Genomic DNA, 17,569 nt, shown 5'->3' on the forward strand with positions numbered 1-17,569 from the left:
GTTCCTGCTGGCGCCTCGACGATGGTCGGTTGCGAACGACGAGACAATGCCCCTACTCTCAAGAATGCACCGTGGTCGTGGTGGTTACAAAGGCAGAGGAACCGCCAGGGGAAGTCAGGAAGGCTCGCCAAAGCGAACTGTGTGTTGAACAATTGACCGGACTGTCTGGATTTCCATAGTCCCAAATGGGAGTCACTGCGGATGCCGCAAATGGTGCTGGCAGAGCGGCCGAGGCAGGGCGTGGAATAATTTCTCCCGGGCGTTGCGTGGCACGTTTTGCGGTGCCACTTTTCCCGCACGCCGTAGCATAACTGCTCTATTTCGGCTGATTGCGCCAAACGGAATACGTCTGCGTCTCTGCTGAAAAACCTTAAAATAGCAGGTGGAGCGTTAAACTGAGTGATAGCCGCCAGAACTCAGCCGTTATTCCTGTTGCAAATGACGCCTCAGCTTTTCAAAGACCCCGTTTAATGTGACCCACGAAATAAATAAAAAAGGAAAGGAAGAAACGCCAAGCACGGGGGCTACAAGGGTTTGCCTCAGGTCGGGTTCAGAGAACTCAGACTGCGAACAGCGGGAAAATTACCTTCGAGTATTATTGCACGTGACAGTAGGCTAGTATAGAATTATGTGTATGAGAATAGGTCAACAAAAATAAAAGCCAACGCGCTCAAGCAATTTTATAGGACGTACAAATAGTAGTCGATCGTCTCAGAAGTTTCTTAAGCGTAACCCTGAGCCACGAAAACATCAATGATAGTATTCACACAACTTATCTTTGAATGAGCGTTTCCTCGTTGAAGGCCACGTGCCATTCCTGATAGCGATCGGCGTAATAACGAGACGATTGCCGCGGCAGTGGGCAGCTGTGGATATCACTTAAGAAATAGCCTGATAAGGAGAAAGAGAGAGAGAGAGAGAGAGAGAGAGAGAGAGAGAGAGAGAGAGAGGGAGGGAGTGAGTGAGTGAGTGAGTGAAAGGGAGAGATTTATTATAAGTGAGCAGCTGAGAAGTATAGTCGTGAACTCGAGTGTTCTAGCCTGCTATCCAGCGTTGGAGTGAGGGATAACTATAGAAAATAAGAGTGACAAAATGAAGAAGCTGATGATAAGAAAACAAGTACATCCGCATGAATAATAATATATAAAAAAGCAAGAGTCTAAGGTGCTTATGAATGCAGGCCTTGCTCTTCTCTGCCTACGACAGCATCGTCTTTTGCACTATCAGTTCTTGAGTGCGGTGTTCCCGGCACTGATTAGAAAACGCACACATGTCAAACCTGACCGCTTCTTGGATTAAAGCTTCATTGCGAACTATTTCTCTCTTACGTAGCGTTTAAAACAGACTTTTACTAGCACAGTTTAAGAGACTTGAGAACTTCGCCTATGGTTCTTAAAGAGAGATAACCTATTGTGAAAAAGGCAGAGAGGTCACTTTCAGCCAGTATGTTATGGCCCCTGCTACCCTGCACAGGGAAAGAAGGAACGAGGACAAAGAGAGCATGGGTGAGTTAAGAAGACCCGCTCCTATGCGCAGACCTCCTTCAGCTAGTGTTCAGCGAGAATTAATGACCCCCGTGGAAGCATCCTAAAATGTAGTGCTCACATTAAATGTTCGTAGACTTGCATTGTATAGGGCACTGATATTTACTTGGGGAAAAAACTGTCCATAGCTATGCTAGACGAAAAATGAAGTTATCTGGTTTGTTCGTTAGCTGTTTGAGCCATAGGAACTGCGCCAGTATTTTCTGGTTTTTCATACGCGATATGTTAACGAATGTGGGCCAATTAACGTACAAAGCTGAAGCTTAAGTCAGCAATGGACTAGAAGAAATAACAAGAAAGACACTTCATATAATAAAGCTATCTTACAAGGTGACCGTCTTCAATTTGTATGCCCTTCATGATGAACAATAGATGCTGCTCGCACACAGTGCAACGTAATGCAAACTTGATATACGAATGGCCCTCGTGACTTCCTGAACGCTGAAAGAATCAGACGGGATTACATGTGTGTACGGCGTCATTCGATTGTACGTTGTACAACACACACTGATGCCGCGTCTCAGAATAACACTGTATAATATTGTTCAGGGGGCAGCGAAGGAAAATGACGTTTATGTTGCTGTTTAAGACGCCATGCTATCGAACAACGTTCAACTTCCGTCATGTTACCAAGCGGCACGGCCCATGGATTGCAAGTGTGAACATAGTGTAAATCTACCCATCACGTTCTTTGCGAAATCTCCGTGTCACGCCAGCAACACACCAAAGAATAAGTAGGATGCACAAGGCCTATCTCCGAGCATGCGCATTCCACGTAAAGAAATCTGCCGCCTAACCAAGCCGCGTCCCCGACATTGTCTTGTTTTACTTTTTCATTACATCCGAGAAAAGCCGTGCAAGGTAAACGCGCAATGATCGTGTTCGCTCGCGCCACCCGCTCGCAATCCTTCCCGCGCCATCGAGACAGGAGCGCGAGGAGACGCTCGGCTAGACAACAGGGAAGTGTGCCATCTCCTCCCGGCGTGCAAGGCATCCGTCCGGCGAGCGAGCGTTCGAGTTTCGGCTTCCACTTTCATCCGAGGAAACTCGTTAGGGGTCAGGACCCGTCCGGCCGAACGCTCTCCCCTTCGTTGGACGCTGCCGACGGCGTCCAGCGAACGCTTCCAAGGGGGCACAGGTACGTCCACCAGCCTACCGGCCGGCTATTCTCGCCCCCCGCCTCAAGAATGGCAGTGTTTTGCTCCTCCATCCGGGCCAGCCGGCCACCAGCGGTGGGAGATGGCCCGTCCTTTCCCTTTCGGCGGGGAAGCAGCGAGGGCCTGCCGGGCCCCTCCTCCCCTATGCCACGAACTTTCTCTTCGTTGCCCTCTCGCGTCGTCGTCCTCTTCCTCGTTGCGCTCGCAGGCCTACAGCTGGCCGAGGGCGCTGCGAGGCGGCCCGTATAAATGCCAAGTGCCCCCACTGTTGAGCACATCAGTCGGCAAGCAGCAGCGCGGCATCTGGCCCAGCACAGGGACCCGAACAGCCGCGGCATGAACCCCTTTAAGGTAAACGCCGAGAGGTGACATGATGCTCGTGGAGGCGCGCGTTGTCCCCGACGTCGCGAGTGGATTACAAGGTTGCGCAGCCCGGGAAACCAAGGAGTTCGTGTCTCGCTTGCAGGTGCTGACGGTCGCCATGTGTGCCGTCCTAGCGATGGCAGGCGACATCGGTGGAGGCGGAGGTAGCGGAGGCTACGGCGGAGGAGGTGGAGGCTACGGCGGGGGCGGCTTCGGAGGAGCCAGCTTCCTAGGTGGCTTCGGAGGTGGAGGCTTCGGTGGCGGCGGCGGCGGATTCGGAGGTGGCGGATTTGGAGGTGCGACTCCCTGTCACAGGGCGCGGTAACGTGCTACTACAGTGCGAAGCTGCCTGAAAGAGGGCTCTACCTAAACTTTTTAGCGAAAGCCTTTCTGGTTCAGTCAAAGCGGCATTTCAAATCTAGTGAAGTAAGCTGTGTCGTATGCTGCTGATGTTCTCAGCATCTGAGCATTATGGTTGTGAAGACTTTAGAAGGGCTGCTTCATACTGCGCACTGCTCTTGTTTACGTGATTGTTCATTATTACGAGACATTGACTGTGCATTAACATAAGGACACAGTCATAGGCAAACTTGTACACAGTTTATCTCCGTATACAGACAGCGTGTTGTTTGTTACCTATTGCTCCCGAATGCTACCTTCGCACTGAAGTTGGTCAATTATGAGACGATCCATGGCAGTGGTGTAATTAACATAAGATAAGCTTACGCATTAGGCGCATTTTCTCCATGCCTCCGACAAACCTTGATGAGCCCATTCTTTTATCTTCCTTCAGGCGGCGGCGGCGGCGGCGGCGGCGCCAGCAAGACCATTGTGGTCTCCGTCAGCGGCGGAGGCGGCGGCGGTGGTGCAGCTCCTGCTCCCCGGCCCGTAACCCGCTACACTGCTCACATTGACCGTACGCCTTTGCCCATCAAGTACAAGCAGGGTCTCGTCGCCACTGGCAATGGCATCTCTCTCGTCGAGCCCATCATGGTCGCCACTCAAGTGCCGGGACCTAGGATCAGCTTCCCGCAGGGCATCCCCCGACCACAGCAAGCCAGTGTTCACGTCGCCGAGATCCAGAGGGTTGATGGCGGAGGCGGCGGATTCGGAGGCGGCGGATTCGGCGGCGGAGGCTTTGGCGGCGGAGGCTTTGGCGGCGGTGGATTCGGCGGTGGCGGATTCGGCGGTGGCGGATTTGGCGGCGGCGGATTCGGCGGCGGCGGTTTCGGTGGCGGCGGATTCGGTGGAGGCGGCGGCGGTGGATACGGAGGCGGCGGATTCGGAGGAGGACTTTCCGGTCTCGGTGGTGGCCTAGGTGGCGGCGGCTTCGGAGGTGGTTTTGGGGGCGGTTTCGGAGGTGGCGCCGGTGGTGGCGGCGGAAGTGTGTTCCCGCACCCCAGGGTAGAAGTAGCCGAAGCAGTTCACAAGATTCCGCTGGGCACAGCAGCCGATACGCATAAGGAAGGAGGCGGCGGAGGCCACGGAGGTGGCGGTGACACCGCTGTCTTAAGCGTCGACGTCCACCACCATGGTGGTGGTGGCGGCGGAGGCGGAGGACACGGTGGCGGATTCGGCGGTGGACATGGAGGTGGATTCGGTGGCGGCGGTGGCTACGGAGGCGGTGGCTACGGAGGTGGTGGACACGGCGGCGGTGGCGGAGGTCACGGAGGTGCTGCGTTTGCTGCCATCCCGGTGAAGGTGGTCGAAGTCGCCGGAGCCGCCGGCGGTGCCGGCGCTGTATCGGGCGGAGGAGGAGGAGGACATCACGGAGGAGGATGGCACTAGACCTCAGGACGTCAGTACCTCAGAACTTGCCTGTGATCGGATCGTTAAAGTGATGATAGTTAATTTTGCCTTGACATTAGTCCTTAGCGGATGGTAATGTCGTGAGAAAAATTAGAAAGCGCACAGTACTTATGTAGGCGGTAATGCTCACCTCTTTCTGGTCTCACCAATAAGCTCATGTGCCATCCGCATCTAGAGGTCTTTAAGTTACACGTTCAAAAGCTATCTCCTTTGCTTTTCATTCGGAACGCGCTAGCGTAACATCGCCTACATTATCTGTCCTATTGACGTTCGACCAGCTGAACGCCTGAGCTTGGCACCGGCAGCATTTTTATTAGCCGCAAAGATTGACCATTTTGTTTCTTTGCATCTTCTTTGTCAGCGGGAAGAACTTCGAGGGCTTTTTTTTTTTCGCACGACAAACACCCGGCTAACGCTTGCTTTGCTTATTTTTTATTGCAGGAACCAAATAGTTGATACGAAGAATTGTCGCCAGCTGCGAGCATCTCGCTCAGACCTGCCAAATGCGCCGCGCGCCGAGGCGCTCACCATCAGCACTGCCACGGCACCAGGGAACACCAGCCGATCACTGTCATCCTGTTTTGTAATATACTGTTGTGAGACGTTGCGTGAACTTCTCAACCCTTCTGTAAAATAAACCTTTGTAAATATGGTTAAAAGAAGGGTTTCGTTTCTTTTTCTTCTCCAGTGAAGACGATAACGGCAGTCTTAACGAACTAAGCCATAAATGTCAACATTTATACCCTCGTATCAAAGGAGATGTGTTGCACTATTCCTCAGAAGGACCGTCTGTTGGGCTAGTTGGTCTAACATTGCAAATTCAAAAAACGGTGCAAATATATACATACACATAAAGAAGACACTAAAGAAGCGGACAAGCGTTTTCGTTAAGCGCTTGTCTGGGTCTTTCGTGTCTTCTTTATGTGTATGAGTATGTGTATGTTATGTGCTGTTTTTGGAATTTGCAATATTCCTGCTTCAGCACAAATTCTATTGCGGCATTCAAAGTCAATGTTGACGACGGAACGTGTGAGCAGCGAAGCTGACGATGTCGGGTCTTCTTCAACCTCCCTTCATGCTCACAGGCACGAACTATATTATCGTTATTTATTGCACTACGCCCATTCTTACCAAGAATGCGGAAGGAAATCAATGTGCACTTTCTGCACGTGTCAGTAACATCAGTACCATGTTACTTCTTTGTGTTAGGGTGAATGACTTCTTCTGACTAACTTCAACGCAAAACGCTTGTTACAAGAACCCATCAAAAACACCATTGATGGGCTCGGCATTGGCTTCCTGTTTCATGTTTCGTCATTGGCTTCAAGAACGGTCGTCCCTGCGGTTCGGTGTTACATTCGTGAAACGTAAGGAGCAATTGGCGCATCAGTACCGCTAGCAACTTCCTCCAGTGTATGCATGTTTGAGATAACATAACAAGGAGCTCAGGTAAAAAGTTCGGACACAACTTCCAATGTACTTCTGCCAAAATAAATTTAACAAATAGTCGAAATCACATTATAGCAATGCAGCCTCTGAACATGATTTCATGTAATAATAAGCCCAATTATGGAAGCAAGTTTGTTTCATTAAGGAAGTAACATCTAGTCCGCTCATCACACATGTACAGATACACACGCTACGTAGAACATGTGACGCCTGACAACGCACACGGCCCCGGCACCACGCGCTAAGACACCCGGCACTACGCTGCACATCCCCTTTAGTATCCCCTCTGCGAGTCTATACAGTCATACTCTGTGCGGCGTGGCTCGCCCCGATTGCAGTTGCATCTTGCTCAGAAACACGAGAGCATGCAAGGACTGTCTGACTACACTTTCGTGACTGGTGAAGCTGCTCACCAATGTTAATTGTGGGTGAGAAGGAGATGAACAAATCTCATTTTACTTACAGTAGTGACTACGCATTTCTCACTTTGTCGTATAGGGACTAATTAAGCTAAAAAGAAAAAAAAATATATCTTTGACCATAAATTGAAAAAGTAACGTGTTAAATAAAATATTCTTAGTATTTTTTTCTATTGAAGTAAGTATTCTGCAATACATATTTAGTTTTCCTGTTTGTGTTTGTCCTTCAACATTTATTTTTTACAGCGTAAGCATCGTACGTCTATTAAATTTTTCTGGAACAGGCAGCATGATACCGACAAGATATTTTGTTCACAGTAGCGCGGCTAGTACAGTTGCACGTAGAAACACCTGCGAGAAAATACGGGCCGAAGACCGTGTCTGTGTAACGTGTACAAAACGAATACGAGCATGTAAACAAATTCGTAAATAGGTAGACAGCTTGTAACATGGTTATGAGCTCTGTAGTTGTTCTGCACAGAAACTTCAGCACTAATTTTCACTTCAGCCGAGATGAGTGCGCTATCAAGTTTTATTACTTGAACGCCGCGTAACTAACGTTGCTTGGGACATTCCACATTACTGTTGACTACGAGATGCAACTGCACAGGAATCTGACGGCTGACTATCGCTGACGGAGAGGGGGATTGTATTAAAAGAAGTTTAAGAAATAATTGGCTTATTGGCTTCAGCATAAGTAAAAAAAAAGATTGCAACGCAGTTTAACTTTTTAATAAATGTTTGAAGAATGCGTCTTGAAATAGCGGCTATATTAAATATCCTGAAATGCATAAAACAGCCCTACATACTTTGATATGAATGTGAAAAGCTGTTCTGACAGAACAGGTGACTCTATACGTACGTAACGGCGCCTCTTGCGCATTGCACCAAGTTTCGCGCACTGTCTGCTACAGACAGAGGAACGCTCGAAGAGAGAAAACGAACTAATAAACAACAAAACTTCATTTCATTCTAAAAAAAAAAGAAGAGAACTTTCGCTTATATATATGCAAATAGACAAACGGATGCTTCAGAGTAATAATATGGCTGTGGCAAACTGAGCTATGAGCGCTATTATTAACCTATGGGTGTGAAAGTTGGAGGACAGAAAGGAAGCTCGACAAGAAACTAATGAGCTCACAACGAGAGATAGAACGGAAAATCAAAACTCTTAACGTCGAGAGAAAAGAAGGCAGCCGTATGCATTAGAAATAGAAATTATGTATCTACTACTGCGCGACTAAAATTAAGAAGGCGTTGAGATGGGCGGGCCACGATGCGTATGGGAGATAGCCGGTGCACATGTCTAGCAGAATACGGAGTCGCTCGTGATGAGATTAGATTTGAAGGCAGAATAGAGTCGGCTGGCACAGGGGCGTGCCAGCCGACTTGCTGCGATTCGACTCTCTGCGAAAGGGGTTCGTCCTGCAGTGGGCGCAGTGGGCGCACTGGACATAACAATGTACAGGCTGATAATGACTGAAAAAATAATGGTAGCGACTGCCGTAAGTTTGCTCGACAGAAAGGATAACAAGGCCTTTCAATGTACAAAAATTGTGCATGATTTTTAACTTCATCACTTTTTTCAACTTCGTCCTTAGGCGCAATATTACGTACTCCACTTTTTGTTTCCTCTTAATTTTTTTCATATCAATGGACAGTTTAAAAGGTAATTTTTGACTCATAGAACTTTAATAATATACAAGGTATGTGGAGCAGCAGAAGGTACACGTTTCCTACCTATCCATCTGATCACCCAGTTAAACCATCAAATAAGGTTTTAATGACTGTTCTAAGCTTATTATGGAGAATAATAGCACCCTGGTGTGATTGCAAAGACGAAGCGAATTCCACTGCTGTCAACTTCCGAGCATCAGCATCGCGAGAGAACTGCAGGATGGCCTTCCTGCAGCACCTGTCACTGTGAGCCTTCTCTACAGCGATGCAGTTGCTGGAACATAAATATTAGTATGCCGTCATCACTATTAGTAACTACAGTGCCCGTCATCAAGCGCATGAGCTACCATGCAATGTTAGAGCTGATTAAGGAGAGAATAGTCTTCGGCAACGTGCATACAGTTCATTGTACTATTGCGACGCTATAGTTCGCAGGCTGTCTGGCAGCGCCAACAGAGAAGGTTACGTATGTTTTTATTTTTTCATTTTTCTCTCATCGTTTGCGCCCCTTTTCTGGTACAAGGTAGCCAACCAGAGATATCTTCTGGTCAACCTCTGTCTTTCCTTTGCCTCTCTCTTCCTCTCTCGCTCTCTCTCTCTCTTTCTCGCAGCGTCATCCATTTCTCCCTTTGCCCTTACCCCGGTGAAGAGTAGCAGGCTGGAGACATGCTGTTCCGGCCAATTTCACCTCCTCTCTCTTCACTAAAACCTCCACCCTCCTAATCGCGCACAGCTACATGCGCAGCTTGCAGGGATTCGCAGAAACACTGCCGTAAATTTAGGCTGCAAACCACCGTTCAATTTATAACTTGACTGTAGTCGAAGTCTTTGAACCTTAATCCTGGTACTCTATAAGGTGGCGCTTTACCATGTAGACAGCGGCAACAAACATCCATTTTTTAGTTAGGTTACTTCGAATGGTATCAGTTTAACGTCATTGATTCATGTTTGGCATTTGGATATTTAGCCCTAGTTGCACGAACCAAGTACGTTATGAGTGCACCAACGTTCCCTTTTTAAGCGCTCGTTATTTGCGGTGGCATAGACGTTTACTGCGCACTGGTACGCGCTCTCTGGCGGCGGGCTTCATCTCATGTTATGCATGCCACGTCATCTGTTTCCTCTCTATTCTACTGTTACTGGGTTTCGTACGAAGTTGAACCTTGCGAATAGCATCGACTTATTCAGCACAAGTCACTCAGGGAAGCAATGATATTTGAGTTAACTTGCACCTACAAACGCTTCTTCTGTAAGCGTGGTTAGAGGCGTTTGCTGTGTCCGCCCATCTATCCTTCCTTGCCGCTACGCCCTCGTCGCCAAGTAAACGAGCCTAGCGCCAGAGGAATACAAGTACGCAGATTAAAAAAAAGTTCCACTCGCTTTTTCCTCCTGATTTTTATCCTTATTCGTCACTTCGCTTACTAATTGCCTTTATTACGAATGTTGTCAAGACAGCTCGCTTTTACGTAGCATACGTTCTCCTGACGTCATAACGTCATACAGCACCCTTTCTGTAAACTCTCGTGTGATGTGCAAGTTCTTCGTGTCAGCGTTTGTTCTCTCTCCACTTTGTAAACAGTGAATTGATGTTAACTCATATAAAGCTGCGACCCATATCACTGTATGACCCTGGAAGTCGTTACTTCATAGACGGCTGAATAACAATGCACAAGCGGCAAACTTGAGAGGAGAAAAGTATGCGAAAATGATCCATCGATCGAACTGCATGTTAGATGGCGCAAAATTTAGGGAGTTCAGTTACGAACATCGCTGTTAGCTAAAGATGCTGCGAACAAGCGATGAAATTCCTTGCAATGGCTACGTTTGTCTCACTCTTAAAGTGAAGTTGAAATAGAAAAATTTGAAGCAGTTTCTGGAGAATTGTCTCTCTATGCCGCATCTTGTACCCACCGAAATCACGCGTCTTGAAGCTACGCCTAGAAAAAACGTGCAAAAGTTGCGCCAATGGAGAACGGAGAAATGTTGAGCGGGTGGGCAAGTACGGCTGCGATTCGAAAAAGAAAGAAAAGTTGGCCAGACTGGCGAGCAGGCTTTCCCAATCCCAAAAACTTGAGCAGGTGCAACCAGTGTTCAAGGGTCTGTGCTGGCCAGGCCCATCAGTTTCCTGTAGTGTATTGAGCCGGTGTGGCGGCGGCGCAACTATAGCAGCTATAAAAGGAAGGAAGAAGCGCCCAGACGCGCGGGGTGAGCGCGCTCTCGCTCTGTGAAGCGCGCGCGTCTGTGGGCTTGACCGACGCAGGAAATGTCCCACCGTGGAGCGCACCGCCGACAAGGAACGCTTAGCCTGACGAGCTGTCAACCCTCCCTGTCGGCCTGCTATTTCGAGAGATTTGACCCTCCACATCCCCCCTTCGCGTATACGCAGTCATTGGATTTCTGCGATGTGGCCAACTGCGGTGGCGAGAACCTTTCACGCCCACACGCTTTCCTCGCCCCGGGACTTTTTATCCTCCGCGTGAGCGAAACCAGCGAGACAACAATTCCGACCTGGTGCGTTCCTTGCTGTGTGTTCGCGCACGCGCTCGCCCCGCTGCCTCCTCCTCCTGCGAGCTCCTCCTCGAGCGCCCTTTCTTTCGCATCCCGCCGCTGCGCTTGACATGTTGCTTCCTCGGCGAGCGAGAGAAGGGAGCGACTCGCCTGGCCATGAAGACTTTTGAGTGCCTCGAGGCTCCGCTCAGAAGCGCTCACACGCCGCGCCGGCAGAGCGTTCGTTAGGCAGCTAATTTTTTTTCAGTTTAGCTCAATCAATGCCACCCTCCTTCAGACTCCTTCCTCCTTCTTGAGCTGCTCCGAACGGAGGCGCCCCAGGCGAACGTTCCTGATCGCAGTGGAAACGAAACTGGACACATCGCGCTGGCGGCTGACTTCGAGAAGGATTGAAAGCGAGTGTAAACTTGTTCTGCGAAGGTGAGAAAAGCAGAATAAATGCAATTCTAAACGCCTATCATTTAGGAGGCTTCCTGGCGACAACCACTTAATTTCCTAATGTAACGGCATTTCTTGATAAAATTCCCAAGGGCGCTTTAGCATGCAATATCTGCTTCAATGAAATAACAGAATGTCTCTAATGCGAATGAGATTTTGTGCCGTGTTTTACGCTTTCCAGAGAGATAATGTTTGGAATATTTCTAGAAGGTTAAAAACAGTGCGTTCGGATTGGCAACATTTTGCTGGTGTACGGAGAGAAGAATGTGCAATTATAGGAGCAGTATTGAAAATAAAAGGTGAAATAAAATACGCGCACTGTACGATAGAGCACGCAAATGCTATGGGAGCCCTGGGGCTTCGGGATGCGACCAATCTCAACGTTCGCAAATAACGCGCAATCTCAAAAGGTACACAGATCTAGCATCGACGCTGAACATTCTTCTATAGTGAAGCAATTCGGGCACATACTTTGCCTATTTATTGCGTTTCTTTTTTTTTTCACAACCAACAAGCATGAGCAACTCCTCGCGCAAGTCTGATGAAAGAGAAATTCCAGAAGGTTGGCATGCACGTTATGAGAAAAGTTTGCGGCATTATATGCCTGAGAGCGTCTTCGCTCCTCTTCGCACACGAAGGTTTCGAGTTGCTTGAGACTCATGACCCTTTGTGAGCTGATTTCCATTGTTATTGTTGGTTTGCACGTCTACCAGGCTATCTTTAACCTGTGGACACCTTTATAGATAAATTAATATTCTTATGTTGAGTCTCTTCTCTGGTTTCATTACACCATATAGCAATGTATTTAACTAAATTCAGCAGTTCTGGGCGACTACTTATAGACGCGATGCATCTCCCTCAATTGCGTGTTATCCATTCTCTTATCTTTTTCAGTTATTTCACAATGTCTTTTTCATATCCTGCTTGTTCCGTAAATGATGGCGAACAGGGGGTTAACAGATTATTTACCCGCCGTGGTTGCTCAGTGGCTATGGTGTTGGGCTGCTGAGCACGAGGTCGCGGGATCGAATCCCGGCCACGGCGGCCGCATTTCGATGGGGGCGAAATGCGAAAACACCCGTGTGCTTAGATTTAGGTACACGTTAAAGAACCCCAGGTGGTCAAAATTTCCGGAGTCCTCCACTACGGCGTGCCTCATAATCAGAAAGTGGTTTTGGCACGTAAAACCCCAAGTATTATTATTAACAGATTAATTGAATTGTATTTCCTCCTTTCTATCATTGTTCCTTGGTACAGCGGCAAGTTGGGCTAGTTGGTGGAAGTTCTTCTTGCAATGCGGGGGTTATTGCGCTATAAACACACGGACAACAGAAGTAGGAGCGGACAGGACGCGCGCGTTCCTCGGTGCACGAAAGGCGCGGACATTGTTCCACGCAAACATTCTTTGTCGATCATTAACGATCTTACAGTCCGCAGTAGCAATTGCCGCGCGCCGATAATGGAGAGCTCCATCGCTGCATTCAAGCGTGGCTTCTCGCCGCGCACACCTGGACAACTTGGCCAGCGCGATAATAACAGGTCGTCTTCACTTCCCGGACGCTCCGAGGGGCTGGGACGGCTGCCGCGTGTTGCACTTCCTCGTGTCCTAGCGCGTGTTTGTGAGACAAGGGTGATCCGGCCAGTGGACGATGCGTCGTGAATTGTCGCGGACTGCAGCAGAAGCACGTGTCGTAACCCAGATTTTGGCGCGGACAGTCTGCGATAGCAGGCTGGGCGCTTACATTATGGCTCGTGACTTTCACAATCGGAGTGCACCGGTCGAGCTAGCATGGCAGTGATGTCTTAACCTAAAGTAGAGCGTGTTTCTCTTTGGCATGTTTGCTTTAGGCGAAAGACACTTTTACCGAGCTATCGTGTCTCCCTCCTCCTCTCTCCCCACCCGAAATAATCATACATCCGTGTTCTCAAGACTTTAGAAAAGCGTACAATGTCGAAGCAAGTGATCTGATGTTCCCTCTAAAAGCAACAAAAAACAACACACTAAGATATATTTTCCCTCTGTAAATTGATCTCACCTTAAGGAACAGAGCGCGCACACATAATAATGCAGGTAATGGGGCCAAGGAAAGCGTAGGGGTAGTTAGCTGTGGTTGAAATTGAAATGTAGAAAATAACGAAGAAAAAAAAAAGAAAATGACAGACGACGAAAATATAACTTTTCGCAGCTGGGGACCGAACCCACAACCTTTGCATTATGCGTGCGATGCACTAAGAATTGTGCTATAGCGACGGCCATCAATCCGCCCATTAGCTTAGGTTATTGTATTCTAGATCTAGCCGTGGCAGTGTTCTAAAGCGCCACTCAAAGCCATGCCTGACGGATGTGGAACACCATTTCTTACCCGATGACGTCACGTGACATGCGAACTTAGGAGAGCAGGCACGTCGCTAATAAATTCCCATATGCTACCTTATGACATCAAGGCTGCCAGATTTGAGATTCTCGCTATGAATGAACGTGAAGAATGGAAACAAACGGGCTCACTTTTTTTTAATCATGTGCACATAAAGCCAGCATGCAATGGGGCCTATAGGAAAGCATACGGGTAATTATCTGTGGTTTAAACTGAAATATAGAAAATAATGAAGGGAAAAAGTGAAATTAATGTTGACGAAAATATAACTTGTCACTGGTGGGGACTGAACCCACAACCTTCGCATTGCGCGACGACAGGCTTTTTCGCCACCATTATTTTCTCTTTTCTTCATTATTTTCTACATTTCAGTTTCAATCACAGCTAATTGCCACTGTGCTTTCCTTCGCTTCACTGGCTACTGGCTTTATATGGTCATGATTAAGAAACATCGAGCCTCTCTGCTTTCTTTCGCGTTCATTACCAGCGTACACAGAAACACAGACACGAATGAAAGAAGTAACGGTACAGGCGCTGGTTCCGTTCATTTTAATACACCTCTTTGTTTCCGCTGTGCTACTTATGGCGAAGCTACACCAACTCTCCCGAATGCAAATTCTGTTATATTTATTCAATCAATTACCTCAATCAAAGTGCTTCTCCGATTTTTCAGTGCTGTGAATATGTCTAAATACGCAAACCAGCTCACAATTTTGGCTTTTCACCGGCAGAATGTGTTTGAAGAAACTATTATCCGAAGGATAGGAAGGGTGAACGCTGGAAAAATTCTTTACAAAGATGAATTTGGCGCCTCAGTAGAAAGTCTGGAAAGTTTATACGGACAATTATCACTGACTGAGTGCAAGGTATATATTGTCTTTGGACGATAGATGTGCCCACGAAGTGCATACGTTCGTATACCTACATATTGTTCATAGGCTTATGACTTTGGGGCAGTTAATCAGATATTTTGTAACAATGACTCATAAAATGTCCGTGGGCGGCTAATATCGGGTAATCATTTTTAAATATCGCCCGTGGCATATAGCATAATTCTTGTCCTTGAGCTGTATTATTCGAAAAGGCAGGTGTACATCATTAGCACGAAAAAATTGAAATACATATTCAGCAAATTAATAAGCATTAACTAATTAATTTACTAATTACTTTGTTTACTGCATATATTGCAATGTACGAATTGTAGCCGGTGAGTTTGCAAGGCGTATCCATTTCAAATGAATTTTAGGGATTACACCAGTTCCAGGATTACACCAACGCTGAAAACTTCGATAAATGCCACGAGTGTTTTCGTTTTAGGAAGGTAATAGTAGCGTCGCGTCCGCTAATATTTTGCGGCTTTGTCGGCTGTGGCTTAACCACAGAGAGCACGGAAGTTAAGAAAGTCCGGCGCTTTTTGTTCATAACGATGAATACCTATTTTTGAGAGACATCAACCCAATGACGCAACAGCCCTCCCCTGCTAACGAGGAGGCTCTCTGCCGGCCTCTGTCGTGCAGAAGTGACGCATTGAAGAATCCGCATAATTAAGGCTCCCGCAGCGTTCCTCCTCACCATCAGCAGCAGTAGCCTACCTCTATGTCCAATGCAGGACAAAGGCTTCTCCCTGCGATTTCCAATCACCTTTGTCAAGCGTTAGCTGATTCGAGCTTGCATCTGCAAATTTTCTAATTTCATCGCCCCACCTAATTTTCTTTCGTCACCGACTGTGCTTCCCCTACCCTTCGCACCCATTTTGTAACTATAATAATCCACCGGCTATCTACCCTGCGCGTTAAATGGCCTGCCCAGCTCCACTTCTTTCTCTTAAGAGGAAGCTTTAGCTCGGGGGCTATAGACTACCTACATACACGGGAAAGAATAAATCGTTTTTCTCGGCAACCACTATACCAAATTTGATGAAGTTTATTGCATCTGAATGAAAATGTTAAAATCTAGTGACTGTTTGTAGCAAATTCTTGATTACGCCATCCATTTTAATAGTATTTGGTGAAAATCGCGAGCTTTCAGAAAACGAAACTATCAAGATTACAACTCTGTAACTCAGCAATAAAAATGCTATCACAAGTCTTCAAGTTGCACCTAATAGTGCCTCTAAATCCGATAGAATTTATACATTATACATGGCTTTCAAACAGGCCACTAGTATGTGAGTAAGACTTTTGAAAAAAAAAACATTGTTACCAATTTAACAAATTCAGCTAAGATATAAATTTATATAAAAATTTGTTTGCTTTGAATGCTCTAATAAATGCTGTTTACATATTTGTGATATCTCTTCTTGGTTAAGGGCTACAAATTTCTAAACCTTGTGCTTATGATTTTTTTTCAAGCTGACCAATTCCCGGAAACTTCTTTTGAAATTTTCAGGCCATAAATGAAAATTGCGCTTCCTATAGCCAATACACTTTAATTTTTTCTCTCAAATTCAACAAATTTTATTAAATTTGGTCCAGTGGCTATTTCAGAAAATCGTTTCTGCATTTTACATGTATTTGAATAGGTGGCGTCGTAGCTGGGGCCGAACTTAAGCTGCCACTTAATGTCAACTAGAATATCGGCTATCCCGGCTTGCTCTCTGATCCACACCGCTCTCTTCCTGTCTCTTAATGTTGCGTCTAACATTTTTCGCCCCATCGCTGTTTCCATGATCGTTAACTTGTTTTCTCGAGCTTCTTTGTTCGTACAGCGTTCGTACATGCAATCTCTCTCGCACACACACACACACACACACACACACACACACACACACACACACACACACACACACACACACACACACACACACACACACACACACACACACACACACACACACACACACACACACACACACACACACACACACACACAAACACACACACAAACACACACACACACACACACACACACACACACACACACACACACACACACGCGCGCGCCCGCACACACACACACACACAACCACCCACCCACCCACACACACACAACCATCCACCCACCCACCCACCCACACACACACACACACACACACACACACACACACACAACCACCCACCCACCCACACACACACACACACACACACACACACACACACACACACACACACACACACACACACACACACACACACACACACACACACACACACACACACACACACACACACACACACACACACACACACACACACACACACACACACACACACACACACAGAGTTTATTTTTTATGCTCGGAACATGTCAGCAGTTCGCACGTACAGGCACAAAAGAAAACAATACTGCGATTCAAAATCTCTTTCTTAGTAAAGAAACACGGTGTTCTTCAAAATTTGGTGAGCGCACGAAAATAGGGAGGAAGGAATGGGCTGCTTGCAAAGGTCCTCGCACATCTAGTTTGAGGAACTACGCACAAAAACATTTTCCCATCAACTTTTGTTATGTCAGATGCCCGCGTGCCATGCACTGACGGATTACGACGCATTAAGGAAGCGGGAAAAACAAACAAAGAAAAAGCGCTGAGCGATGCCTGCACCACAGAGATTGCGAAGCTGCGTAAGATGAGGTGGTTTAGAGAATTGTGGGCTGCTACGCACATACCACTCGAGAGTGGCCTATTTCCGTCAGACCAGACCCATCTTTACACCGGTCGAGCTCCTCCGAACGACCTGCTATATTTAAGGGGGCTCGACCGCGCGCCGCAACGGCGGAACTTGTTACGCGTGCGCTAATGGTGAAGAGTAGCTGTTCTTTGGCGACGGCCGTGTTCTATTCTGCGTTATTCAGCACCGAGCGACAAAAGCGGCTCCGAATGGCTAGAGGAAGTT

General features: G+C 47.4%; 1 protein-coding gene across 1 annotated transcript; it reads left to right on the plus strand.

The window, feature by feature from the left end:
* Window positions 1-2,502: 2,502 nt before the first annotated feature.
* Window positions 2,503-5,526, plus strand: LOC142584456 (uncharacterized). The gene is made up of 4 exons (XM_075694600.1): window positions 2,503-3,052; window positions 3,168-3,360; window positions 3,858-4,862; window positions 5,315-5,526. The coding sequence occupies exons 1-3, from the start codon at window positions 2,951-2,953 to the stop codon at window positions 4,850-4,852; spliced, it is 1,290 nt and encodes a 429-aa protein (XP_075550715.1). The 5' UTR covers window positions 2,503-2,950; the 3' UTR covers window positions 4,853-4,862; window positions 5,315-5,526.
* Window positions 5,527-17,569: the final 12,043 nt, after the last annotated feature.

Source organism: Dermacentor variabilis, chromosome 6, assembly GCF_050947875.1.
Source record: "Dermacentor variabilis isolate Ectoservices chromosome 6, ASM5094787v1, whole genome shotgun sequence".
Classification (NCBI taxonomy): Eukaryota; Metazoa; Arthropoda; class Arachnida; order Ixodida; family Ixodidae; genus Dermacentor; species Dermacentor variabilis.

What these genes read in the sequence shown, in the direction of transcription:
- LOC142584456 (XM_075694600.1), top strand. Translation starts at nt 2,951, where the DNA reads ATGCCAAGTGCCCCCACTGTTGAGCACATCAGTCGGCAAGCAGCAGCG. An exon ending in GCGGCATGAACCCCTTTAAG is followed by an intron (nt 3,053 to 3,167) that starts GTAAACGCCGAG and finishes TCTCGCTTGCAG; the next exon opens with GTGCTGACGGTCGCCATGTG. An exon ending in CGGAGGTGGCGGATTTGGAG is followed by an intron (nt 3,361 to 3,857) that starts GTGCGACTCCCT and finishes ATCTTCCTTCAG; the next exon opens with GCGGCGGCGGCGGCGGCGGC.